A 26,332-nucleotide genomic window follows, 5' to 3' on the forward strand; every position below is an offset into this window, starting at 1 on the left:
ATAAATCTACTCTCTGTAAAGGTCCTCTCCTACCTCAGCCATCTGGAGTGGGGTTCATCTCACTTCGCTTTAGACACTGAAAAGTTCAGTGTCTGTCTAGGTTTGAACTAGTCACCCTCACTTCCTTTTAAGGTCAAGGCCGAGAAATCAGGACAGAGAGAGGTCATCTTGCCAAGATGCCTGTCTGAGCATGAGTTGTCCCGTCTCTTCATAGACTACTGGGGAACCACAGGATAACTGAGATTTAGCTGTCTTACCTTCCAGTTGTGTGGGTTCCTTAAGTGAATCATAATTTATATTCTGTGACTGCCTTTATAGTAGTCCAGGTTAGAAGCTGATGAAATAACTCTGGAGACGAAGTTGTCTTTGGACAGCCTTCGGACAGGTGGTCACCACAGCATTGGTGCACAGGCAGATATAGAGAGGCTCTTGAGTGGTAGATCTCTTTGACCTTATTTACACATGCTTTGCCAGATGAAGATGCTGAGATAAGTGGTGTTGCTTACTCAGGATGGTTTCATCTGCCAGTCAGTATTGTATTTATCTAAACTATAAGTAGCTTAAGCTACATATGTTCCGTGTTCCGTATTCCATGTTCCTACATATGATGGACACTGGAAAAAGTATGCTTGTTTAGGTATAAAGTGACATGGTACGGAGTCTCATTAGCCAAATGATGGTACTGCTTCATGATCTCTGGAGAGGTTTTTCAGACTTGTTAAATGAGGGAATAGGACAGAAGAAAGATCTTAAAGGAAATGGAAGTGCTCATTCATTATCTCTGACAGAAATGAATAAAACTACACTAAGGTAGTTTCACATGACACTAAGTCATTTCACATGACTTAAAAGTGTGAAAATGTGTCAGCAGTTCCTAAATACTGTGTCTGAGTTGACACAGGTGTCCGCCATACTAAAGCAGTGTATGATTTTAGGACCTTTCTAAGCAAGTTGTATATAGTGCATGCTTCAGCTATCATGTATCCTTGGAGAGGTGAGAAGCCAAGTGCCATCAAATTTGGAGTTTTCGAAGTGGATGTCTTTAAGTAATGAGGGTTTCCCATCGCAGTCAGCTCCAGACTTGTGGGAGGTGAGTTCAGCCGGATTGCAAGGCCCAGTGAGGAATCACTGAGCAATCCGGATGGGATTCATCTGTCTAAATGTAGACCTCACATGTGTATTGAGTACCACTGAACCCTAGGCTCCCCTTACAATAAATAAATGGAAAAGGTTAGGCCTTTGTGTGATGCAATTCATCCCCTCCTAATATGGGTACAGCAAACAGGTGAAATGAATTGCACCTTAAAATTATCTATTCCTCACCATTAAGAGAGGATCCTATAAAGGAAGCCCTGGGTGACCAGTTAAGCGTAGATAATCTGTAATCAATAGATGTCTAACATCAGATGAGATAAATTTAATCCTCTCTTACAAGGAAGACTGCTGGTAAAGTGATGGAAAGATTGATGAGTGGAATTTGTGACATGAGGAAAGCTCAAGTACTCTAGTGTCCAGATTGATGGGATACGAGCACAGCAGCCTTGTGGCTGTTGAGGAAAGGAAACTCACCTAAGACCATGAAACTGTCTTTAACTCCGGTTGAATTCCTGGCTGCAGTCTCATTATGTATTTTCTGTGAGACCTGACCAGATTGCTCTTCTCTGAGTTGCTCTTCTGTTCTAACAATGTGAATATGTTGTAGCAGGTAAATTGGTTTTCAGGGAAAAAAGTCCACAAATTAGAAAGGAACTGGATAAATAATGTAAATATGAGAAGGCAGGAGCTGATGAGACTGTTCATCTGAAGAGGGATATTGTGCAAGGACAGGATCATGAAATCTCCGGAGCTGCTCTGCATGCCCAAACTTTGGCCTCATTCTTCCATCTACAGGATAGGGAGACAAAGGGTAAGGTCATGAAAGGGCAGTGGTCTTCATTGGAGAAAGGAACAGAGAAGACATGAATGAGTAAGAGCCTGTGTAAGAAAGAAAAAGCAGAATGGGATGGGAGGAGAAAGGAGGGAGAAAAGATTCAAGGGTGTCTACTCTTAAGGAGGGCAGGAGAGAACAGAGATGAGCAGGTAAGTAGCAAAGTAAAAAGGAAGAAAATTCCAGCATAGAAATAGGAATCAAAAGGCCTAAGTGAAAGGATGCCTAAGTTTGAAAAATTATCATCACACTTAGTAGAAATGAAAGATAATCTTGCAAACATAAAGAAACCTACATGGGTAGTGGATGAATAAATGAGGGAACAGGGTGGCAACTACTTTTTTCTTCTTCCCTTATTGCAATTTATTGAAAATTTTGAAATATTAGAGAAACTCTTTTTCTGAGATATACTGCTTTGAGATGTAAGCCTAAGAGAACAAAGATTGTTTCTGCAAGTGTTGAGCTGTTTTTCTCCTGATCTAATGACTTACAAGATTTTGTGTAGGTCTGATTGCACTTAGGTAACTCAGAGAGTCAAATAAAACCAAGATCAACAGATTTAGAGTAGCCTTTCTTTCCACAGGTTTCTGTTTGGTGGCTGTTTTTAGTATTTAGGAGGAGGTTTTTTTTCAGGTGAGAGACTTTCTTAAGTGTTCAAGTAATACATTCCTGGTGTCAGTGTTGGAAAAACATGCCTTAGATCATGCTTCTTACTCTATGAAATATGGTGCACATAAATTCACAACAATTAAAATCAGCAGCCAAAATATTTGTCTGTCACTTAAAATAGGAACAAAACAGTGGATTTGATGTAAGCTTTGGGTAAAGATTATAGAATCATAGAATCATAGAATCATTTAGGTTGGAAAAGACCTTTAAGATCATCCAGTCCAACCATTAACCTAATACTACCAAGTCCATCACTAAATCAGTTAAGGGTAGAGAAATAATTTCATGTTTCCTGGCTTGGTGGCTGGATTATTTTTTAATGAAAGTAAAAACTAGGAATCATTAAGGTTGGAAAGGACCTCTAAGATCATCAGTCCAATCATCAACCCAACACCAGCATGCCCACTAAACCATGTCCCAAAGTGCCACATCTACCCATTTTTTGAACACTTCCAGGGATGGTGACTCCACCACCTCTCTGGGCAGCCTCTTCCAATGCTTGACCACCCTTTCCGTCAAGAAATTTTTCCTAATATCCAATCTAAACCTCCCCTGGTGCAGCTTAAGCCCATTTCCTCTCATCCTATTGCTAACTACTTGGGGGAAGAGCCCAACACCCACCTCACTACAACCTCCTTTCAGGTAGTTGTAGAGAGCGATAAGGTCTCCCCTCAGCCTCCTCTTCTCCAGGCTAAACAACCCCAGTTCCCTCAGCCGCTCCTCATAAGGCCTGTGCTCCAGACCCTTCACCAGCTTCGTTGCCCTTCTCTGGACACACTCCAGCACCTCAATATCTTTCTTGTATTGAGGGGCCCAAAACTGGACACAGTATTCAAGGTGGCTATATTAGCATAGGTTCATTTCCATTCAAAACATTCTTATTATGGTCAGTTTCATGTCATGTGTAAGATAAAGGTATGTTACATGATCTTTGGAGCAATGAAAAAATGTACTAAGGTATTATAATTTGAGTTTCTTGCTAAGTCCTTTTTGTCCAGTCTTGAAATTTTGCTCAACAGAGGTAGAATCTGTTCTTTCTCAGGTGAGTTTTATGACAATGTAAATACCCCTAAGGTAATGTAAAAGGTGGTTTGGCAGAACAAGGAATCAGAGGTGTAGTATTTTCTTCAAAGAAAAGATAAAGAAAAATATTCACAATAGCCAAACTTTCCAGAAGCGTTCATCACTTTTGGGTGCTCAGCTTGAGATACCATGGTTTTACTTGACTGGGTGAGTTTGCATCTTATCATATAGTGGGTTTTTTTTAATTTGAAAATTCTTTTGTCTGTGGAGCAGATACTTGGGTGTTGCTCATCCTGCCTCTTTTCTTTCCACTTTCACCTTGATCTTTTACTTGTCTCCAGTTTTTCTTGTAGAATTATCTTTCTTCTTGTTATCTCCAGAATTATCACCTGCCATTACGCATTATCATGTGGTTTATTCTTTGTATTGATAATATTGATTTCCACATAAATTTATATGTAGGATGTTGTATTTTGGCCAAAATTCTTTCCAGAATTCCAAAGGCTAAATACTTTTCTGGTTTGACGCTAATCTGTGCTTGAGTATCGTAGAAGGAGCCTGAGAAACAATACTGTCATTGAGAAAAAAAAAGTGAACCCACTGCCTACTTACTGCTCAGGAATTCTGTAATATTCGGGTGAGTTGTGTTTAGTGATTTCTTTGCCTGTACCTTTGAGCATTCTTTTTCTTTATTCCCTCTTTTGCCAAAAAATTATGTGAATGTATTAACCCCAAAAATGTGTTGGCATCCATATGGGTGTATTTGTTTGCTGCCCTTTGACGACAGGCTGAGAAGTTTGCTATTAGGGGTGAACCTGGGCATGAATCCAGACTACAAGGTAGCTGAAATGCTGTTTTTCCTGTACTTTCAGCGTAAAGCCTAATTATTTTAACTAATAGATTTAACACAGTTTCAGGTGTGGTAGCCTGACCTGGTAGCTCAGAAGTGTGGACAAGGCAGCACAGTTACAGTTTGGATCAAGGGGGCTTCAGCCACTGCTCATTTGCTCAGATTCGCACCCGAAAAGTCCTTTGATAGCTGCAGACAAGCAGTTCTGGGCAGTAGTGCCAACACACAGCGCTACTCATTTTTCAAGATACAGTAAAACCCTGTAGTAAATAAAAAATCATTCAGCATGCCGTTTTGTAAACTGGTGTAGTGCTGATGTTGTGCAGCCCCAACAACAGCTCCTTTATTTAAGAGCAATAGCCGTGGGGAAGCTGTGGGAACTTATGAACAGTGAGGCACTAAGGAATGGACAGTGCCTGCTGTTTCCCCATGACTGAAAGACAACTGTCTTCATAATTTTACTCAGTGTCTTCTGCAGGGCACGTCATGCAGTGGTGTGCGGCTGCTGATGCCGGCAAGCCTGCAACAAGCACCAAAACCGTGATGCCAGGATGTGGGATCTGTTTGGTTTTTTTCTGTCCATCCAGGTGCTACCCCCTGGCCAGGGAGGGCACTCCTAAAATGTTGATGCATTACTGAGGACCAGAGGCTAGCGCTACGTCTATACTAGTACTGCATGCTGTAGCATGCTCCCAGTTCTGTAAAACTGTAGTTGTGATGGAGGGAAGTACTCACAAGAAAAGCTAAGTACGTGCCACTCTTCTCATAGTTTTCTTTCCCCTGCTAAGTAAGTAATCTCCATATTATCATCTATCTGCTATTCCTTTTCTCCACACTCTAACTTCTCTGAAAATGACATGTTTCTCCATCCTCGTGGACTACATTAGAAGCACTTTTCCTTGCCTTACCTTTCCTTGCCTGCCTCAGTACCTCACCTTTCTCTGTGCTTACTCTTTCTGTCTCACATGGGCTCTCAAATGGCAGTAACTACCTTCCTATGGGTCTCTGAACTGAGCCAGCTTTGATTATAATGGTTGCATAGACATATTTTACGTATAGACACCCCAGTTTAGGGGTTTAGTCAGCTAGCTGAATCCTGTCCATATTTTTTGATGTTTTTTTTGGTGATGCTGATAAATGTGTGTTCAATTTAATTGCTCTCAGATGTTATGTTGGTAACTTTGGTTCAAGACATTGTCTAACCTAGATTCAAGGACTGATCTTTCCCATACAAGAGAGGTGTGTTCAGGTGCTGAGTAGTATAGGGAGGTGCGTTGTTCAGAGTGTTCTTGAGTTAGTACCTCCATTTATAACTCCTGAGCTTCTTCAACATACTTTTCCAGCAACTAGTTTCACTTTCTGTCTTTTTCACATGTTGTGTTGGGAGCAGCAGGCAAAAGCCAGTTCCAGGTAAATTGAATCCTAAGGGAGATGAGTTGAAACCCATTTCAGACTATGTGGTATTGCTAATTGGCTTTGTACTTCCAAAAATGAAGTAGAATCATATTTTAGTTTGTCTGGCGAGTAATAAATTTTTTATAGAAAGATTGGAGAACCTGAAAGTGCTGATGACCATGTCTGCAGTGTGGATGAACTCCTTAGCTGCATAATGGCAATAAGTTTGCTGCATAGATAATAGACTTCTTGTGCCAGAATGGTGTGGTTGAACATCCATGGAAATATTGAATCGTACAGACACAACCACAGCTGTTTTCATTGTACATAGAAAAATGGCTAAACAATAGAGGTGTGGAGGGGGATGTAGAGAAAGCTTTCAGTGAAGCAGAGGGAGTTGCCAGTTTTTATCCAGCATGGTGGAGCTGAACTAATAGCTATTGCTTCAGACTCCTCTCATGACTTACCACTACTTTATTTTGATTTATTCATTTTATTCCTCTACCACATAGCAGTTGCATTGTGGGCAAGAACTGCTGCATGCTAGCAGCTTTTTAAAGTAATTTTTGTCGATGCCCTGAACAAAACCACTTGTCTGCATGTCTGGTGTGTGTATTGATCTTACAGACTGTCTCCTGCCAGGTGGGCAATAAATGCTCAGCTGTGACAGTTCTGAGAGTCTAGCAGCCAGACCAGCCCCAAAGCAACCTCTGGTGTAATGGTGCTGAAAGGATTAGAGAGCAAAAGACCACTCACCCTTTAAAAACAAATAATTTACTTTGCATGCAAAAAGGCTATTAAGAAGGGAACCTTTCTCCTCTTGCCACTCAGATATTTAGAATACAAGTACTGGAGCTCTGCAGTCAGCAGGTGGAGTCTCCATCACAAGCTGTTACTACCAGGTTTATCAATTTTCGTTAATGATGCACCTATATCCTCTGTGCTTGTAGTTCATTTTCTACTGCTACTGCAGTAGTGGAAAGTATTATCTGTCAGTGATTGGCCTGAAAAAACAAGGTGTTTCCTCTTCTATTTATCATCTGTTCACAGGATTTTGATTAAAAGAATAAACCTTTCTCCAGCCACCTCAGCTAAAAGGAGACCATCAATTTCTCAAAGCTCATGAAAGGCCTGGAGAAATAAATCTGAGGCATCCACTCTCCTGACAAGTTGCCAGAGCCCGCAGAACTTGCTCTCACACTGGCGTCTTTTCTGCCCTTGATGTCATGTGCAAAACACGAGGATTTGTGCCGTGCTAATCCCTCTAATGAGGGCTTCTCCCAACCGCTATATAAACCCTCTCAAAGCTGTGGCTGCTGGGCAGGCACTGCAGAGCCAAAGCGCCCGTCTTTTGAACCGCATTCAAGGCAATTAGAGACCAGGATTAAACAAACACCCATCACCAGCATCCTCAGCAGCAAGAGGGATTATCCCAGTCAGCCGGGGCATAGAACTGTGGCGAGGCCAGGTTATCCCATGACATAGATCTCCCTGCTCTGCTCGCTCAGGTCCAGCGGAGAGGCAGAGCCTGCACCCAGCTGTAATGGACACCCTGAGGTGGCTTTTCTGGGCTGGGCTGGGCTACCTGAGCTGCTGCTGTCCCCCCCCGGTGCAGGGGCAGTTCCCCCGTGCCTGCATGACGGTGGATGCCCTTCGCTTGAAGCGCTGCTGCCCGGCCTTGGGGACGGAGCCAGGCAATGTCTGTGGGTCCCTGCAGGGCAGGGGACAGTGTCAGGGAGTGCAGGTGGACACTCAGCCCTGGAGTGGCCCCTACACCCTTCGAAATGTGGATGACCGGGAGCGGTGGCCCCTAAAGTTCTTCAACCAGAGCTGCCGGTGCACAGGTGAGAGGGGTGCTGGGGTGAGGGGACGGGGATGGATGGGTCTGCCAACCTTGCTCTGAAGGTCAGAAACATCCCTGATGGCATAAGGCATCAAGAAGGCTTCGAATATTATCAGTTTCCTAAAAATACTATCATGTTCTTGATACTGTCAGCACTTCTTCAGAGCAATGGAGTTGAAAAAGCTTTTTCTCTCATACAGACTTTTGGGGTTTCCCCTTTGCCCCTAGAGTTGCCGCTGTAGCCACCCACCACCTTTCTCTGTGGGGTTTTGGACATTTCAGTGCTGCGTTCAAACCTCTGTCGCTGCTAATCAAGGCACAGTGAACCTGGATCAGTGTGCATTGATCAGAGATTTATTCCTCCTGGAGTAGTACTTTGCAGCATGATATACCCCTGTGCACTGAAAATGTGTGGATGTCTGGCCAGGGTGTTTCCCAGGGTTGTTAAGTCTACAACTCACTTTGATCCGAAGTGGATCTGTACAACCACCAAAGAGGCCATCCTGTCCTTTTCCTCCCCGTCTCCAGCCACTCCTTCCCACCATGACTTTACATGGGTGTTCACATGCTGGAGGCGAAAAGGATCAGGGAGGAGATGTGCTTGAAGGCTAACCCAGCCAAAGGGGTCAGGTTTTAATAAGACCAGTTCACTAGTACTGGCAGGAGGGAGCGAATAGGAAGGTGAGGTCAGGGCAGAATAGGGCGACAGACCCTTTTCCAGCAGCAGCCCTGGTTGAAGGAGGGTTAAAATGAGCAGCAGCCACAGCCTCAGCCAAGGCTGCCTTGCAGGGCTGGCGGAAGATGGTACTGGGAGTCAGGCAAAAGGCACATCTCAAGCACTGAAGACACCTGCTAGGCAGGTTTCAAATGCAGCCTGGGTTTTCTTGTTGGAAACATGAAGTTGTTTAAATTTTCTAACATGGGAAGAAAAGCCTGCTTTCCTTCAACCTGATTCTTAGAATTAGCTGAACTCTTTCGTCAAAAATATTCCTTGTGTCTCACTATCAAAAAAGCCCAGATGAATCTGAGAACGAAGCACTGCAGAAAATTTCAGCCCACGAGGTTAAGTTTTCTCCACTGAAAGCAGAGAAGTAGTGGCAGATGACTTAAATGGATATGTGATGATGTAGGTTTTTTTCATTTTAAAGGTTCTTATGTACCTCCAAAACTGAAGTCAGTTATCACATATAGGCACAGACCCTGAGTCAGAAAAGCACGGAAGCACATGGGCATACACAAATATTTACACAGTCCAAGTAATTAGGGCATCAAAACGTGGGAGTAAATGAAGAGCAGTGTAGACAGACATGGTCTGCACAGGCAGATATTAATTTCCTTGTCCAAGTAGAGGTGAGCACCGGTATTTGATATTTGCAGGGCTGGGTCCCAAGTTACGTGACCAGATTGTAGTGTCCTTTCATTCAGCCTTACTTCTGCTGAGCTGTCAGCTCTCCTCGGCTCTTTAGATCTGGTTTCTCTTGCTGTGTTTTTATTTCACTTGTATTCCTCTTTCTCCTTGCAGTCTTTATTATCTAAATATACCAGTGATAGAATATTAAGGTGGCAGGCATCCTTAAGGATGATTTTCAGAAAGGTTTCCTGGGCTCTACTCTGCTGTGGTCAGCTTGATGCTAGATGCAAAGGCATTTCTAGGAGAATGCTAAGAAGTTCACAGCTGTGTGGGATTTGAATTAGATCTGAAGCTTTTACAGTGATGGTGATGGTGTGTCTGTGTCTATTAGTATTTTGTTGTGGTTTTTTTACTCTGTTTTATACACTGGTTGGCTGTCTGCACACCAGAGTTTTAAGTGGTGTGACGTGTGGTCTTTATTAGGCATCTAGAGCTATGGTACCTATGGTAGGTAACATTAAATATGCTCATTCAAATGGACATGGAACAGTGCACATCTCTACTATTAAGGTATCTTATTTTCCAAATTAATGTTATGTGCAAACTGCCTACTTGAAATGGTTCCTGGCTTGTGCAAACTCTCCATGCCAAGGCTCTTTCTAGAGTTTTAACAACATAAGCAGTCGTGTTCCAGTGCCATCTTGGCACTTTTTAATTTATAGTTTAGACATGGTGTAAATTATAAGCTATGGGAACTCCAGCTGCCACGTAGCTGATTATATTTGGTTAGATAGTGCCATTTAAATGTGTCACATAGCTGATGGCTGTACGGTAGGAAACCTGGAGGAGCTGTGAGGAATAGGGGCCAGGATTTGCCAAAGGAGGGACTCTGGAGTTCTCGCAATGAATTAATCCATTTGAGCTTTCTGCTAAAAACTTAATAGCTAAGGATAAAAGGAACTCTGAAAACTTGGCCATTTGTTGTAGCTGTTGACTGAGGAAAAATGTCTTAAAATCATATCCATCCCTGCAGGTCTGGGTGCTGAAGATTTGTAGGGGGGAAAAAAAAGTGGGGAGAAAATCCCAAACACAAACAAATATTGATGAGTGGTTATTGTGGGGTAAGATTATTTTTATATTTTTTCTCAAATTGCTGTAAATTTTCTAAGGAAAATTAAAAAAAAAAAAAAGCATTTCTTTTCCATTTCTAGGCTTTAGCAGATAATACACATTAGTCTTTCTTTAACTGGGAACAAATATGACAGAATAAGATTAGTACAACAGAAAGATCCAGCTTTACTTCCCACTTTTTTTACAAAGAGCCATGGTCAAAGAGACAATTTTAAGTCTATTGTCAGGATGCTGCTTGCTGCACATTTCACTCAATGTGTTGGTGGCAGCAAAAATAGAATCTCTAGAAAAAAGCTGTGGTTATGGCATGAATGTAGCTGGGAGGTAGCAAAGAGTTTTTAGTTCCTGTCTAACTTCAGTTTTGAATTCCTTGTATGTGTTCTACAATTGGTTTGGGTGCACCCAAAAATTAAGTCAATTTATATAAATTCTTAAAGTCAAATTACCAGATGACAGTTCCTGACAGTGTCCAATACTATGTGAAGGGGCATATGGTAATTGTTTTTCAAGAAGGTGTATGAGTTGAATTAGACAAAATGTTGGATAGTCTAACTCTGAAAATTGACACTTGTAGCTAATTATACAACCAAGCAGTATTTCAGTGGGATAGTGAAATTTAGTTTAGAAGAATGCTGTTTTAGAAGACTTATGAACTAAATCCTATTTCAAGTTCTAAAGGATAAAATTGTACTGATGGGGTACAGATCTGGTATAGCATTTTAAAAACTCAGTACAGAAGATCATTGTGAAAAAACCACTGCAGTCAGTCATGTGGTTGCTCGTACAGATTGTGACAGTGATTAAACAATGATGGAGTTTGAGATCACTGAGGAGTTAAACATAATTATAATTCATTTTTTTCCTGCCAATTTCTAAGGTTCGTATGTGGACATGTGCTGAACATTTTTTTTTTTTCATAGAAGTTTTTTGAGAAAAAAGTATTTAAATCTTTTGACATTCCTGTGCAATATGTAATCACGCTGGGGACAGAAGGTTTAAATTCTGTTGTTTAGCTGTAAGCAAATTGCCAGTTAAGCCATGTAGTTGATATGATGGCCCTCTCATTAGGTAAAAATGAGCTTTTGAAGTAGTTATAAAATACACTTCATTTACTTATTGTAGGGCAATGTGGCTGTAGGATAATACTAAATTATAACCATACCTTGATGACCCTGTTAGAGCCTGTGCTAGGTACAGACTTTCCACATCCTACAGCCTAACGGTATGTCCAAATGAAGAGCTGGAAGAGACAGAAGAGCTAACCATTTGTCTCGGACAGTAGCAATCCTGACCCTACCCTTGGGATATTGCAGTATGCTGGTACTTCAAATCTAGTGTAACTCCTGTTTTAATGCAATGCCTAAATAAGTTTGAAAAGGAGTCCTTCCATCTGATAGATGATGTGTATTAAGCTGGTCTCTGTGGAAGGAAGAGACAGCTGAGCAGCTGTAATCAGCTTTCATCTTGGTACAATAAAACAAGGCAAAAGATGGTGAGTGTTAGATGGCTTCCTTTTTACCGAAGACACTGAGCTGATGGTTATTAATTTGTGTTACTCTCAGTGTCTGAAGGCCACCCACATACTGTGATTGCGCAGAGGTAGAAAAATCCCTGTCTGTGAGCTCTGGCAATCACTGGCGTTGAGAAGCAGCAACAGTGGTATGTGATAACTGATGTTAGCAAACACCGGTGATGTGTATTAACACATACCAAGTGTTGTGTCATAGGAAGTGTCTTTTTCTCGGTGTCATGCCCGTGGACTGACTGACTGGGAGAAGTGGAATGGCCACAGTGCTTACAGAAACAGCCAGATTCACCCAACTTGACTGGGAAAGAGTACCATTAATGATGGTGAGCTTAGGCACAGAAAACAGCTCCTGAGGCATGTGATCCCATCTCCAGACAAAAGGGTTAGTGGGGAAGACACCCCAGATGATTTTTTTTTTTTTGCCCAGTGGCAGTGCAATGGTCATCCTGAAAGCACTGGAACAAGCAGGGAGCATCTGGACCCCATCTGTGACATGATCTCCTATCTGTGTGCCAGAACAACCTCCCATACTATATTCTCTAGGAACCACAAGAGGTGAGAATAACCTCAGTTGTCCTTGGCATAGCCTCAGAGAAGTAGTACACTGACTTGCTACATGTTAGTCACTGGAGGCAAAAAAATGCTAAGGCACGAATCCCTGTACGTTCTTAGTCCCTGTGTTCAAAAGGATCTTGAAAAGGTCTCAATGTCTTACTGAAAATGTCTACTGTGTGCTATGTCCTGTTAATATAAGATTACTTTTCCTGCTTTCCTAGAGCTGTACCATTGAACTCCCCCATCACCAGCGCAGCAGATATTGAAGTTAAGTTGTAAGAGACTGGGACATATATTTCACAGTGCTATCATGTGGGAAGTCCACAAGGCAATAGATGAACTTTCTGAAAACAGCAATGCATCATTTCCAGACCAGTGGTCTGGTAGAGTGCTTTTGAAACAAATGCTGAAAAAGTGGTTTGGGTGGGACATAAAAAATCTGGGTCTGTCTACTGCAGTCATTCCTGTTTGCGATGTGGGAAATCCTACAGACCTCCATCAACTTCTCACCATTTCAGCTACTGCATGATGACAGTCCTGTGATGCACAGAGTCTAGTGAAAGAAAATGACAAAAAGCAACTCTCAGTTTCATGAAGTGTTGCTGTTGTGTGCATTTCTGACAGGAGAACATTGCCAAATAGATCTGAGGACGTTACAAAAAAAATTCAACACGTTCAGCAGAAATACTGCAGTGTGAAATATCACTTTGCCTGGAAATTGGCTCCTCCTGTTTGCTAGTCTCTTCTTCACTGCAGTCCTCCTTCTTCTTACTCAGTAAAAGCTCATGTCCCATTGAAAAGTGTCTGCTGAAGAGGTGGGAAGTGGTGGAAAGTGGTGGGTTACTTCATAGATTAGGCAGTTAAGGGAGAAAATCCTGCAGAGCATCAGTTGTATATAATTAACACCTGCTGAAGGGAAACAGGTGAGGAGTCATTGGTCCACCTGGCTCCAGATGCCATACAGGTGGAGAAAAGCTTTTTGCCCATGAAGATGACTCATCATTTCAGGTTTTTGCAAATATCTTTTCATAGCCTGAGGAGGCACATAGAGTATACCTAAGATATGGATATTGTCCAATAAAATGATCTCAGGCAACAAGAGCTGTGTAGATTCAAAGGGCCCTCACTGAGAGAGGACTAGGCACCGTCAGAGCTTCAACAAGTGACTGGTGGAGTCTTGTTCTGGTACCAAGAGCAGACAGAACAAACCTGGTCCTGCACTAACTTTGGTTCTGTTAGTGCTATATTTCAATGTGATGCTTATCCAACGTTGTGAGTAGATGTGTCATTTGAATTACTGGAAGTGTGACCGCCAATCTCAAAACAGTTTCTCTTAAAAAGGATTGAATTGTACCTTTGGGTGTAAGGGGGCAACAGCTGCTTTCCAGAAGTTCATGGTCCGTGTACTTAAATTTGTGCAATATACATGGCCTAATTAGGCAATGTTGCAAGATATTGCTGGTATTTGTCATCTGGTCAGTATGGGATGGAGTACGTGATGGGCCCTGATAGCTGGGCTGAGGTGTCAAGAATGACCAAGTGTACAGATAGTGGAGTACACCAAATTCACCAAATTCATACACCTGGAGCACAGGTCTTATGAGGAGCGGCTGAGGGAACTGGGGTTGTTTAGCCTGGAGAAGAGGAGGCTGATGGGACACCTTATCATTCTCTACAACTACCTGAAAGGAGGTTGTAGCGAGGTGGGTGTTGGGCTCTTCTCCCAAGTAGCTAGTGATAGGACGAGAGGAAATGGGCTCAAGCTGCGCCAGGGGAGGTTTAGATTGGATATTAGGAAAAATTTCTTGACGGAAAGGGTAGTCAAGCATTGGAAGAGGCTGCCCAGAGAGGTGGTGGAGTCACCATCCCTGGAAGTGTTCAAAAAACGGGTAGATATGGCACTTTGGGACATGGTTTAGTGGGCATGCTGGTGTTGGGTTGATGATTGGACTGATGATCTTAGAGATCCTTTCCAACCTTAATGATTCCTAGTTTTTACTTTCATTATAAATAATCCAGCCACCAAGGCAGGAAACATGAAATTGGTATTCTACCCTTAATTAATTGGTTTAGTGGTGGACTTGTTAATGTTAGGTTAATAGTTGGACTGGATGATCTTAAAGGTCTTTTCCAACCTAAATGATTCTATGATTCTATAATTTGCAACAGCAATTGTGCTCTTCTGATGGGACTCTCAGGATATCGTGATCAACCTTCCATGTTGCTTCCTCCCCATCTTAATCTCTGCCCTCATCATAATAACATACTGATGCAATCTTCTTTCTTTCATAAAACTATAAACGACTTGCTTTTTCTGGCAAAGTCTTCATTCCCCTAAACCAATGCCGACCCCTGGCTTTGGGTGCCTTCTGTCCTAGCTGGAACGTGGCAGCTGAGCCCAGCTGCTCCTACCTGCATCAGGATGAAACGTAAACCATGCACATGGAAACTGTCCTCATGGTATGCCATTGGGCTGTGCATGATCCAAAACCTAGCTGAAGTCTTCACACTTGTGGTTCCTCACCTTAGCACTGGTCCTAAGCTTCATGATAGCATGTAAACCTATAGATCTCAGAGCCTCCGAAGTAACCATAAGCTCTCCAAACCTACAGTTAAGTGTCCTCATGTCCTCTTGGTAGGTCTCACAGGAGTCTGTCACAAAATGTTTAGAGTTCAGCAGCCCTTGTCCTAGAGCTAGGACTTCTTGGTAACAGCCCTTGTAACCTTGGGGTTCTTTGAAATTGGTAATAAGCCCTGTAGCCCCTGAAAATCTGAAATCCTACTTTACTGCTAAATGTTGTTCTGTTCATAGACTCAACCCTATAGCCTAGGGATATCTGCCCATCCAGGAACATTTCATAAGCCACTTCCCTATCTCCATGTTAGCCGGAAGCTTGTCCTGGGTCTAGCAGCGCCAATATGTGTGGGGACCAGTGAGATCTTATGGCATTTTGGAAGACGATTGGCATGGTTGTTGTGGAGTGAGCGCGTACATGGGGTTGGAGGGAGGGTGGGATTAGGGAGTCTTAGTGCAGATTCTGGAGAACTGAGGAGAGATCCCAGAGGAGCCCTGCTTGCCCCTACACTCCCTCCTTCCCCTGGCAGCAATGCCCACTGTCCTACACCACTGCTACGCCAGCAGCCTGCCTGCGTGAGGGCAGGAGGCAGATGTTCGCTGCAGGAACGTTCCTTCCCCGTCTCCCTGGGCAAAGGCAAAGCAAGCTGCAGCGGGGCCTTTCTGCTGCTACTGGCAGTCTGCCGTGGTGGGTGAAAGGCCATGCTTAAAGCAAGCTCTGCTTTCCTGGGCTCTTCCACCACATTGGAGGGTCTGAGCTAATAGCCTGGAGCAGACCTGATTACTTGCCTTAGGAATGATGCCAGACGGGAACAACGGTACTGCAGTGTTTCTCAGGCTCTTATTGCAGCAGCATTCAATAACGCTTAAAGCTCGACTTGCAGCACCTCTGGTGCTTGTCCTGGATTTTGTTGGGTCCCAGATACGCTATGAACAGACATTAGTTTTTCCTAAGTTTTGTCCTTAAGAGAACTATTTTGTTCGGGAATTTTCTTCTGTACTTAAGGATCCATGTGAGCTGACCCTTTTTTGGGTTTGATCCCAGAAGTCTGGAAGTACTTGACAGGCTATTGAGCAAAGCATCACGTGCTTAACCTAAAGTGCTCAGCCCTCTGTTTGGTGAGACTCCTCACGTGCCTGAGGGCTTTGCAGAGCTCTGAGTACCTTGGGGTGTCGAGCCCCTTACCCAGCGCTTCACCTCCCCAGCTGGCTGAGTGTGATTCTTGGCCCTGCTCTGGCTCTGGGAAGTGAGCCATCCTTCTGGTTAGGCAATTGGCAAAGCTGCCAGTCTGCTCAGCTGCTGTCCCTTCCAGGAACCGGCATCTCTGGGGGAAAAGAGCGCTAATTCTTAATTCTTCTGCAATGCACTGTTAGTTTTCTCTGATTCATAATGTCATGACTGCTCTTTCCCTCTTGATTCAGGAAACTTCGCCGGCTATAACTGTGGTGACTGCAAGTTTGGCTGGACCGGCCCTGACTGCAATATGAGGAAGCCACCAGTTGTCAGGAAGGATGTCCACTCCCTGACGGCAGAGGAGAGAGAGCAGTTCTTTGATGCTCTAGACCGTGCAAAGACAACCATTCACCCAGACTATGTAATTGCAACTCAGCACTGGTTAAGTCTGCTTGGCCCCACTGGAGAGGAACCGCAAATTGCCAACTGCAGTATTTATAACTACTTTGTTTGGCTTCATTACTACTCCGTCAGGGACACGCTGTTAGGTTAGTGCTTTTCTTATTCAAGGGGCTCTGCAGGTAAAGGGTGAAAAGTATCATAGCTGAATGAAGGTAAGTAAGCTTAACTCAGCTGCGTTACTTTAGCGAGCAGTGAGTCCCAGTAGGAGCAGATCTGTGGAGTGGAAGGGTGCTGAGGAGCTGGTGGCCACCTGCAGTTGAGGGAGGTTTGCTTCAGACCTGCTGCAGTCTGATTCCTGCGACTGAACGCCCTGGAGCACACCGGCTGCACTCCCGGTGCATCTTCCATCTGACAGGGAGGCAGTTCACGGGCTCCACTGCTGGGTGAACCAAAGTGTGGTCAGGCAGTGATTCACTTCAAAAAGATGTTCCTAGTCCACAGGACAAGGTAGATGCAGCAGCAGTGGGAAAGGAGCTCTGCAGTTGTGAAGGCAGACACCATGCAGAGATGTTGGCAGCTGAAGTGCTACTGCTTTCTGTGGCCTTCAGCAAGTCACTAAGGATGGGATTTGCCTGACTAACCACAGCCAGCTTTTAAACCCAAACCAGGTTAGAGGTTTGGGTATCTAACCCAATGCTTTCTCCCAGATCAGGATTCCTAGTCCTCATTGCTCTTCTACACAGAAGTAGCTATGCCAGTCCCACTTTGAAAAGCCTGGCTCTCCCAAGAGGAGGCAGCAGTATGGCTTTTCTACCTGGCAGTCCTACGTGCAAGCTGAACACCCCATATCTACCTCCTTGCTAGGGGGTATCTGCTACCCTGCAGTGGCTTCAGTCTCCCCTTCTGACACAATTTTGTTTTGCAAGGATGAAGAAAGCAGTCTCTGGCCTAGCAAGAGCAAAGGTCCATCAGGGGACAGGACAGTCATGTGGAAAGGGAAAGAGGCAACTTCCAGTGCTGCTGCAGTGATAAACAAATCCATATGTGGTTTGAAGCCCCTAGCCTTTCAGTGTCTTAGTTCTCATGTGTAATAACAAGAGCAGAATACAAGAAATAACAAGCACAATTTGAAGAAAATTGGCAAAGGACATGTTGAATTACTATTGGCAGGTTATGGAAAATGCTGAGGTTCTCTTGATAGATACAGGCTGTAAGTCCTGCCACTGAGCAAGAGAATGAGATAATATGGTACGTATTAGCAAGGAACTAAGATTTTAGACAGTAAGACTGCTTCTTAAAATCAAAATCCACTAAAGTAATCAGAAATCTTCACAATATCCAACCTTTGGGGGAATGTGAAGTTTTGAGAAGCACTGAAGTGAACATCCACAGAGGAGTTTGTTTCACTTGTCCCATCTAAGTGTTGCAGCTTCTGATATGTGCGCTCTTTCCAAAGGTGCAGAGCTGCAGGTTTTTGTTTAACTCCACTCCAGGCAATAGAAAAAGGTGCTTTCTTTCTCTTCAGCCTTGTTTGTTGCCTAAGTGCTTATTTTATCTTCCTTTTGTAGGACCTGGCCGTCCCTTCACAGGTATTGATTTCTCACATCAAGGACCTGCCTTTGTCACTTGGCATAGATACCATTTGCTGTTGCTGGAGAGAGACCTGCAGGTTAGCTTAACAGCCTTTCCCTTTCCTCATGCAGCTTCTCTCTTTTGCTGTGTTGACTTTGTCGAGCCAGCCAAGGGTAAGCTATTTCCTAGGACAGATTCTTACCCACACTCCCAGGAGCTCATTGATCCTTTTTAAAGTGAAATTAGTGCTTTCAAGATACTGAGGGCTGAACAGTTTCTCACTGTGAACAACGATGTGAAGGTTATCATGGAGATTTTTTTCTTCATCTCCACAGCAGAAGACAGATGTGAATTAACAGTATTTGTTAATAAAATCAAAGCAACACCTACACATAAAACTTGGTAACAGATATTGTCTGCTGATGTTGAAGAAACCCTCCTAACGAAAGCAACTCTAAATATTACCCCCTTTAAATGTGCAATGCTGTACATTTAATATGCATATATTTAACAATACATTTTTTAAAGAAATACATGTTAACGTGCCTGACAGTCAGGTGCTGAAGCATTGGCTCATTTCCATTTGCATTATGTCTACATTGGCAGTGTTACTGTATTTCAGCCTTGCAGATCTGTAATGAAAATGTTTGGTATCAAAATAGTTGCAGGATCTTGCTTGCGTGAAATCGTATCTAACAACCAAGCACAAGCAAATACACTGTATTCCTTATTAATACAAGTTCAGATTCTTCCCCAGGGCTAGCCTTTCTGGAGTGAAAGCAAATCATATGCACAGATTTACCCATTATCCACTTCCATCACTCAGAATGCCTCTTAGTTCCTTAAGGCTCAATTCATCTCTGCTCCTGCTCTCCTGCCTGATCTCTGAGTTGGTAGAAAGCCTAACACAGCCAAAAGAAGTGCAGGCCAACAGTAGAATAACTAGTGAGAATGTCTTTGCTAGGACTGACTTAATGCCCCAATCTTTTGAAAGGAGTTGGAGCAGTACTGTGAAGTGTGTGTAGTTGAAATGCAGAATGAAAAGCAGAATATCCACTGAAATATCCAATGGATACCCAGTAAAACAACTTGCAGGAGTCCCTTTCTTTCTCTTTCCTTTGAAGGTGATTCCCTGCTAACACGTATCTGTCCATTGCAGCGACTGATAGGCAACGACTCCTTCGCGCTGCCCTACTGGAACTTCGCCACAGGTAGAAACGAGTGCGATGTCTGCACGGACCAGCTCTTCGGAGCATTGCGCCCAGATGACCCAGGGCTAATCAGCCTGAGCTCCAGGTTCTCCCGATGGCAAATAGTTTGTAACAGGTATGAGAATATCTAGGGCAAGCTTGCATATTGACCAGACCTTGCTTTCATTCAGTATTGACAGTGTGGGTTGCTCTCTCAGTCTGAGTGAGAGGCAGGAAAAGATCCAACATGTCTTTTTTAAAGCTGGGAATCACGGTTGGTTTGTGTGTAGATGGTGCTGTGTAAAGTTTTCCCCCTGGTATTATGGAAGTATATATTTTTAAAGATGATTCTTTTGGTACAGGATTTTAGTCGATTCAGCCAATTTGAGGCTGCCAAAAGTCTGAAGAGTTTACACATTGGCAAGTATCTTTTTAAAGAAGAAATGCCTGCGTGTCGGTTCTCTGTGACAACTGATTTTGGCAGCAGAAACAGAAAACTGTTTTGGCATATAGGAAGCTAGACATAGGCTGAAAAATCTATTCCCTTGTATTGCGTGAGATCTTAACCCTGATACGTTTAGTGCAGTTTGGGTATTGACTTCAAAGCGGTTGAGATTTCACAGGGAAAACAACACGGAGAGAGCCCTGTGCTTGCTGCCAGCTGTCTGTAGGCATGTACCGGTTCGGGTGAGGGCAGGGCTTTGACGTGCAGGTTTGGGGTGCTACGACGTAAGATGCTGCTGGTTACAATACTCAGAAAACCTTCTTCTGTCAGCTCCGGGGCAGTGTGCAGTCAGTCAGACTGTCAGAAGGTACTGAGAGCTCAGGGCTTTTCAAAAGAGTCTCTTTCTCTGGGTACCTAAAGAACTACTTGAAATTCTAGCTTTAGGCACCAGTTGGCTTTAAATCTTGCCCCTACTTTTTCCCTAAGGTTTTGTTTTTTCTTGAAAGCTGAAGTGACTAAACTTTTGCCTTGCCAAGGTCAAACAGAGGAGGGCTTTTGTTTACTTCAGGAGTTTCTGAAAATACTGTTTCTTTTTATACTGAATAGCACAGCATTTTTTCACAAGTGTTACACTGTTTGTCTCCTCCTCCTTCCCTCCTTCTTTCCCTGGTATGAAAGACTTGCTCCCCATTAGCTAGCAGGCAACCCCTGCAACAGCAGGATGTCCTCCAGGCCCTGAAAAAGAGGATGCAATGCATTGCAGTTGCTTTTCTTCTAAAGGGGATGAGGGGTGGAAAGTGAAATCCTGTTTACTGTCATTCTTTTCATTTTCTTAGTCCACCCCACTTCCCTGTTTTTTTAACCCTTTGTTAAGAGTTAAGAAACTAGTCCCTACTCAGGACTGAAAGTTTTTCAATTCAAAATTCAAAATACTCTTTTAGATTGGCTGGCAAAAACTGTTCTCCCAAAGCCTTCGGGAGGGGAGTAGGTGTGAAGGGAGTTGCGCTTGGCTTTTCTAAAGCATCCTCTCTCTGTGGAGCAAAGCCTGGCAAGCCTTGGTCCAAGTGACTGATGGTCCACGGAGGCTGCAGAGCCACGGCAAGTCATGGCATGGTGGCGGTCCTGCAATAAATTCAGCTCCCAGGCCACAGGAGGTGAACTGAGATGCCCCAGGGGGTGTCGGTCCCTCACCCCTGCTGTCTCAGATGTACAGCCGAGACCTCTTTTGTACTAGGGGAGAAAAAGCCAGCAAGCCAGGCGTCATCACCTTCTTCTAACTTGTGCCTCTTTCTGTTTCACGCTCAGCTTGGATGACTACAACCGCCTGGTCACGCTGTGCAACGGGAGCGATGAAGGGCCGCTGCGGCGGGGGCGGCCCGGGGGCTTCAGCGAGCAGCTGCCCACCGTGGAGGATGTCAGGAGGTGCCTTTCCCTGCAGGAGTTCGACAGCCCCCCCTTTTTCCGCAATTCCAGTTTCAGTTTCAGGTTTGTCTTTCAGCTTCTCCAGAGCCGGGTCACGGGTTTTCTTCACATGCGCGTTTGTGAGCAAAATATGGTTACCTGATGCTGCTTTTACCCATCCACAGGAATGCGCTGGAGGGCTTCGATAAACCAGGTGGAGTCCTTAACTCGCCGATGCTGAACCTTCATAATTTGGCTCACTCTTTCCTGAATGGGACCAGTGTTCTCCCACACGCAGCTGCCAACGATCCCATCTTTGTGGTATGTCTTTTTCCCCCAGCCTGAGTGGCAGCGTCCGTGGCTCAAAGGCAGCTGTCTCACCAGAGATTTGCAGAACAGAAGTAAAGTGAATTCCCTAAAAATAAGTCCTTTAAATAGAAAAGGAGAAATCTTTTCTCTTTTCTTGAACACTGCCGTGCCTGCATAATGGTCAGATAAAGAGGGAAGAAATCTCAAGGTGATTTGTGAAGTATAAAATAAGTTTTTAGGGAGAAGAGCTGCTATTCCAAGTCATGTTGCCCTGAATACTCTGATTAGGTGGTATCTAAATTTAATGGCTTATAGCAGACAACTTTACAGCTACGAGAAAAGCTGAAAGTGGGGTTGGTTATTTTAGAGCAGTAGACTGGACTAGTTTGTGTCTTTGTTTAAAACTTCACAGGCTAAAAGGAAGCACATCTAATTTCAGGGTCTCCTGGGGAATAGAAATAATGTGATTTCACTGGTGCATTGGTACAGTGCTGCACTGCAGTGAGCAGCACAAACAGCAATGTGCAAATGAAACAGTTGACTTCGCTTACATGTCTTTCTCTCCTAATAAATTCATGCCATTTTCTTTTCCTCTTTGTTAGATTAAACCACAGTAATTATATAGAGGAATTCTAATACAATTGATTTCTTTCTTACCTTTATTTTAAGATTGCAATCTTTTGTTGGAGAAATTAGCCCAAATACTTACGTAGTGGTTCTCCAGATTATTTCCTTAATAATTCTTGAATTTCTACATTAATTCCTTTCTTACACAATGAAACCTTCATTTACTTATGCTGTAATTTTATATGCAAGATTATTTTCTGTAAGATATTTTCTAATTTTTTTCCAGTGTGATAATTAAAAAACATGAGTACATCAGAAATTAATTTGAACTGCCCCAGACATTTGTAATAGTTGTCTGAAGTCAACTTGGAAACAACTTTCTTGTATTAGTGCTTTATAATAATTATAAACTCCCTGGGCAAGATAATAATTATAATAATTATAAACTCACTGGGCAAGACCTGATCAAATTCATGGGTACCTGGAGCTGTGGAGCTGGTGGCATGCTCTAAAATGAACATGAAGGCATCAAATTCCCTGCAATTTTCCATACCTGTCCAGAGACAAGACAGATAAAAGATGTTTGAGAGGTACACTCACCTGAATGAGCTCAGTGGGCCCTCACCCGAGAGGATGGACCTGCCCATTCAATGCCAGCTGATATTAAACCATCTGGAGAAAGAGCTTGTTATGAACAAGCAGCAACACGGACATATACAGGAAAATGTCCCATGCAGGAGATCAATTTACTCCATTCTCATGAGCTTTCCTGGTTTCCCACTCTGTAAATCCCACCTAAATTAGATTACCCTCTTCTCTCTCTTTCAAAAGCTGCTGCCACCTTAGGTGAGAGTGTTTTAAATGCTGTTGAGGTCTGAAAGAGCTTAATAAATGTGCGTACCCATGCCTGGATTTGCAGGTTCTTCACTCCTTTACTGATGCCATCTTTGACGAGTGGATGAAGCGGTTTAGCCCCCCTGATGATGCCTGGCCTGAGGAGCTGGCCCCCATCGGTCACAACAGACTGTATAACATGGTCCCTTTTTTCCCTCCTGTGACCAACAACGAGCTCTTCCAAACTGCGGAGCAGCTCGGCTACACCTATGCCATTGACCTGCCAGGTACGTCCCAGAGGTGTGGAGGCTGTTCCAGGCCAAGAGATGAGACAGTTCACATTTTCAACGACACAGGCCTTTGAAAAATATGGCACTTTTCACAAAATGCTTGGGTCTATTCAGCTGCTCGCTAGCAATCACATATTGTACCACAGGTAGTTAGAACTCACCAGGTAAGCTGTGGCAACTACAATTGTGCAGATACTTGGTTTGCTCTGCTGCAAAATGGATCAACTTGAACTGCTCCGGCATTGACAACAGTGCTCCTTTGGGGCTGAGGAGTCTTTGATTTTGGCTCCTGCTCCCAGGACTGTTTATGCCTGTTACAGGATCCTTTAACCTGTCAGATGTCAGGCACTCTGCCAGGGACCTCATCCGTCTAATGCCAGTCATTAGAAAATACTTGTTTTGCACAGGGCCCCGAATAATACTGTACCGTGAATCTCATTACAGATGAACTCCATTAATCTTTGGATACCCTGCAGAGATGTACCTGGGTGTTTTGTGTTATAAAACCCCAATTTTAAAGATTTTCCTTGTCCATAGGTGTGATGTGCCTTAAGGACTATTCATTTGAAATTACCTTTGACACAAATCAGATAGATAAAGACAAAAACCAAGAAAGCAAAGTATTTACGCACAAATTCCAAAACTTGCAACACGAGTTACAAATATTTGTAAAATGCACAAGAGTAAGAAATGCATGAAAACCATGCTTCAGATGCTTTACCAAAGATTAAATCCAAGCAGTTTCTTTCTCCACCTTGGTATTCCTTTGAGAGGCAGTAGGTGCTTATCTAACCTATGTGGCCAGAAATTTCTTCTAAATGCTTACCACATATCTGTGGTTTTAATCTGTGGAGACTGTTTAAAGGTCTATAGACTGCAAAAGAATGAAACCCTTGTCCTCAGGCTGCCTTCACGCAGGGGAGGCATGCTAGCTGCTTCTGCAGTGCTTTTCTCAGGGGTGTCCCCAGGATTTTCCCTGAAAATTTAAACTTCCCCTTTTACGGAGTTTAAGTTTCCTCCCTCTGGACCACTGTCCTCCCTTCTGCTTTGGAAGTGCTGCTGCCCCTTGGGCGTGAAGTACCCAGAGAGGTAAAAAGGCAGCTTGTGATTCTGCTGCTTCTCAACTCCCACCTAAATAAATTGTTAGCTTACTGTGAAGCAGCATGTCTATCCCTGTCTGCACGGTGAGTCTTCAGACAATAAAGTTTTTACATCCAAACCCTTCTCTTTTATCTAAATAAATAACTTGCTAGTCCTACTTCATGTAACCACATTAGAAATCAACATATGTAATACATTGCTGGCTTTTACTTGAGAGATGGTAAAGCGGTAAAAAATTCATTTTGGGACCTTACGGAACTTGGGCATGATTACCCTCAACTCTTGTTGACAGAGACTGCAGACTGGGACACACAACCTTTAGTCACTTTTATAATCAGTGTGACATCTCTTTTAGCCATCTGGATTTACACCCATAAGTCTAAGTACTTTCTAAATATTTTAAGTCCCTGTAGGAGTTTTTTTCTGAATATTTAGGCAAATGTAGTTACTGCCATCTTGGTATACGTGGCATTTTTCAGAACAGGACAGCAGGCAATTTTTGTTTCTGAAAGCATAAATGAAAACGCAAAATGAAGTTACTCAGCCAAGTGGGGCAGGGCTATTATAAGAATGGGAAACATTATCTTAGAAGACAGAAGTGGCTCCCCAGATGTGGTTCAAAATCAGAGGATGCAATCTGGAGCCGGTTGACAGCACCACACTAATTAACGCTTTCAATTAAAAGTTTGACAGTAGGCTGCTTTGTGGTCTATAGGAAAATCTGAGGGTTTTCTGTTGACCAAAAGAGCTTGGAAACAGCTATGCTGAAATGTCATTATAGAAAGAATTGCTTAAATCATTCATAATTTTGGCCAAATTAGATAAAAGAATTATCTTTCTGTCTTATTCCTGTTAATCTTTCCTATTCTCAACACTTTAATTTTTATGAAAGGCTGAAGTTTAAATTCAGCTGTAGACTTCTCTGGCAGGAAACATCTCTGGTGTCTGTGTTGGTTGCATGGCGCATTACCAGCTTCCCCTGCAGCCAGTGGGTCTCTAAGCCACACAAGTAATCATAATTACCAGGCTGTGGGATATTTTCTTTCTTCCCTGTGATTTGAGAAATGAAATTATGGGCTGTCCTCACTTCAGATGTTTTGTATTTCCAGATTCACTTGAAGAAACCCAAGCATGGGCTGTCATGGTTGGATCCACAATTGGAGGAGCACTTATAGCTCTGGCCATGCTTGTTTTGCTGATTGTACTTTTCCAGCACCGAAGGCAGAGAAGAGGTTTTGAACCACTGATGAATGTGAGCTTCAGCCCCAAAAAGTACATGGAAGAGGCTTAGGACCCTCGTTTTTTTTCTTTGCTTATTCTTGTAGGAAGTGACCTTGATTGCCTATTGAGATCTTAGCTGAGAGTTCATACACACTCCTTTGGCAGCTGACTACATTGTTCTCACTCAGACTTTCCCATTACCTTGTGAATTGTAATATATGACTTCTCTGGGTACATATATGCAAGGTCCAAGACAGGCCAGACTTTTCTCATTACCAAATGTTATCTGTAGTGTGTGACACATGTAAGTCATCCTCTATAGATTTAGATCAAGACACCTGAGAATCCAAATAGAGGAAAACCAACTTGAATAACCAAGATTTTTTCACCTCAGTATGTTTTTGATTTCATTTAGCAGCTCAGAGAGGTGCTGAAAGTTATTAACTCTACATATATATTTGAATAACATTATTTTACAGTTATCAATAAATATTCTGAATAACATAGTATTTTTTTAAGGTTAAAAATGTTTCATGCTGTTTGACAAAACACTATATATAGGACCCCCCTGGTTATGATTTATTTCAGAAGCATGATCAATTCCATGTGTTATTTCCAATCAAGCTGATGTTAGCAGTATGTAAACCTCCAAACTCTAATTCTCCTAAAATTTAAGAGCAGGAGTTCCCTGACAGCTGGGTATACACTTGTGTTTCACCTCTGTGTTAGGGACCTGTGACAGAAGTTGAAAATGGTGCTTGCCCCTCTCTATTTTGGCTCTGCCGCACTGTTTCATGAACCTAGACTTAAATTTCCAAAGTCTGGGACCCAGGACTCAAAGTAACAAGGCACAGCTCGCATTACCCAGCTCTGCAGGTGGGGGATCAGGTTTGGATGTGGCATTCCCTAGACCTTACCTTAAACATTCCTTTATACATTCCATATATAGTTCTTTATTTAGACATAGATTTGGCCCACA

At 43.1% G+C, this 26,332-nt stretch overlaps 1 protein-coding gene across 1 annotated transcript; it reads left to right on the plus strand.

Moving 5' to 3' along the window:
- The first annotated feature begins 7,407 nt into the window (after nt 1-7,407).
- Nucleotides 7,408-25,423, plus strand: DCT (dopachrome tautomerase). The gene is made up of 8 exons (XM_075718064.1): nt 7,408-7,708; nt 16,270-16,569; nt 17,992-18,092; nt 19,155-19,321; nt 20,936-21,115; nt 21,217-21,352; nt 22,827-23,028; nt 25,242-25,423. The coding sequence occupies exons 1-8, from the start codon at nt 7,408-7,410 to the stop codon at nt 25,421-25,423; spliced, it is 1,569 nt and encodes a 522-aa protein (XP_075574179.1).
- The last annotated feature ends 909 nt before the right edge of the window (nt 25,424-26,332 follow it).

Source organism: Pelecanus crispus, chromosome 1 (genome assembly GCF_030463565.1).
Source record: "Pelecanus crispus isolate bPelCri1 chromosome 1, bPelCri1.pri, whole genome shotgun sequence".
NCBI lineage: Eukaryota > Metazoa > Chordata > Aves > Pelecaniformes > Pelecanidae > Pelecanus > Pelecanus crispus.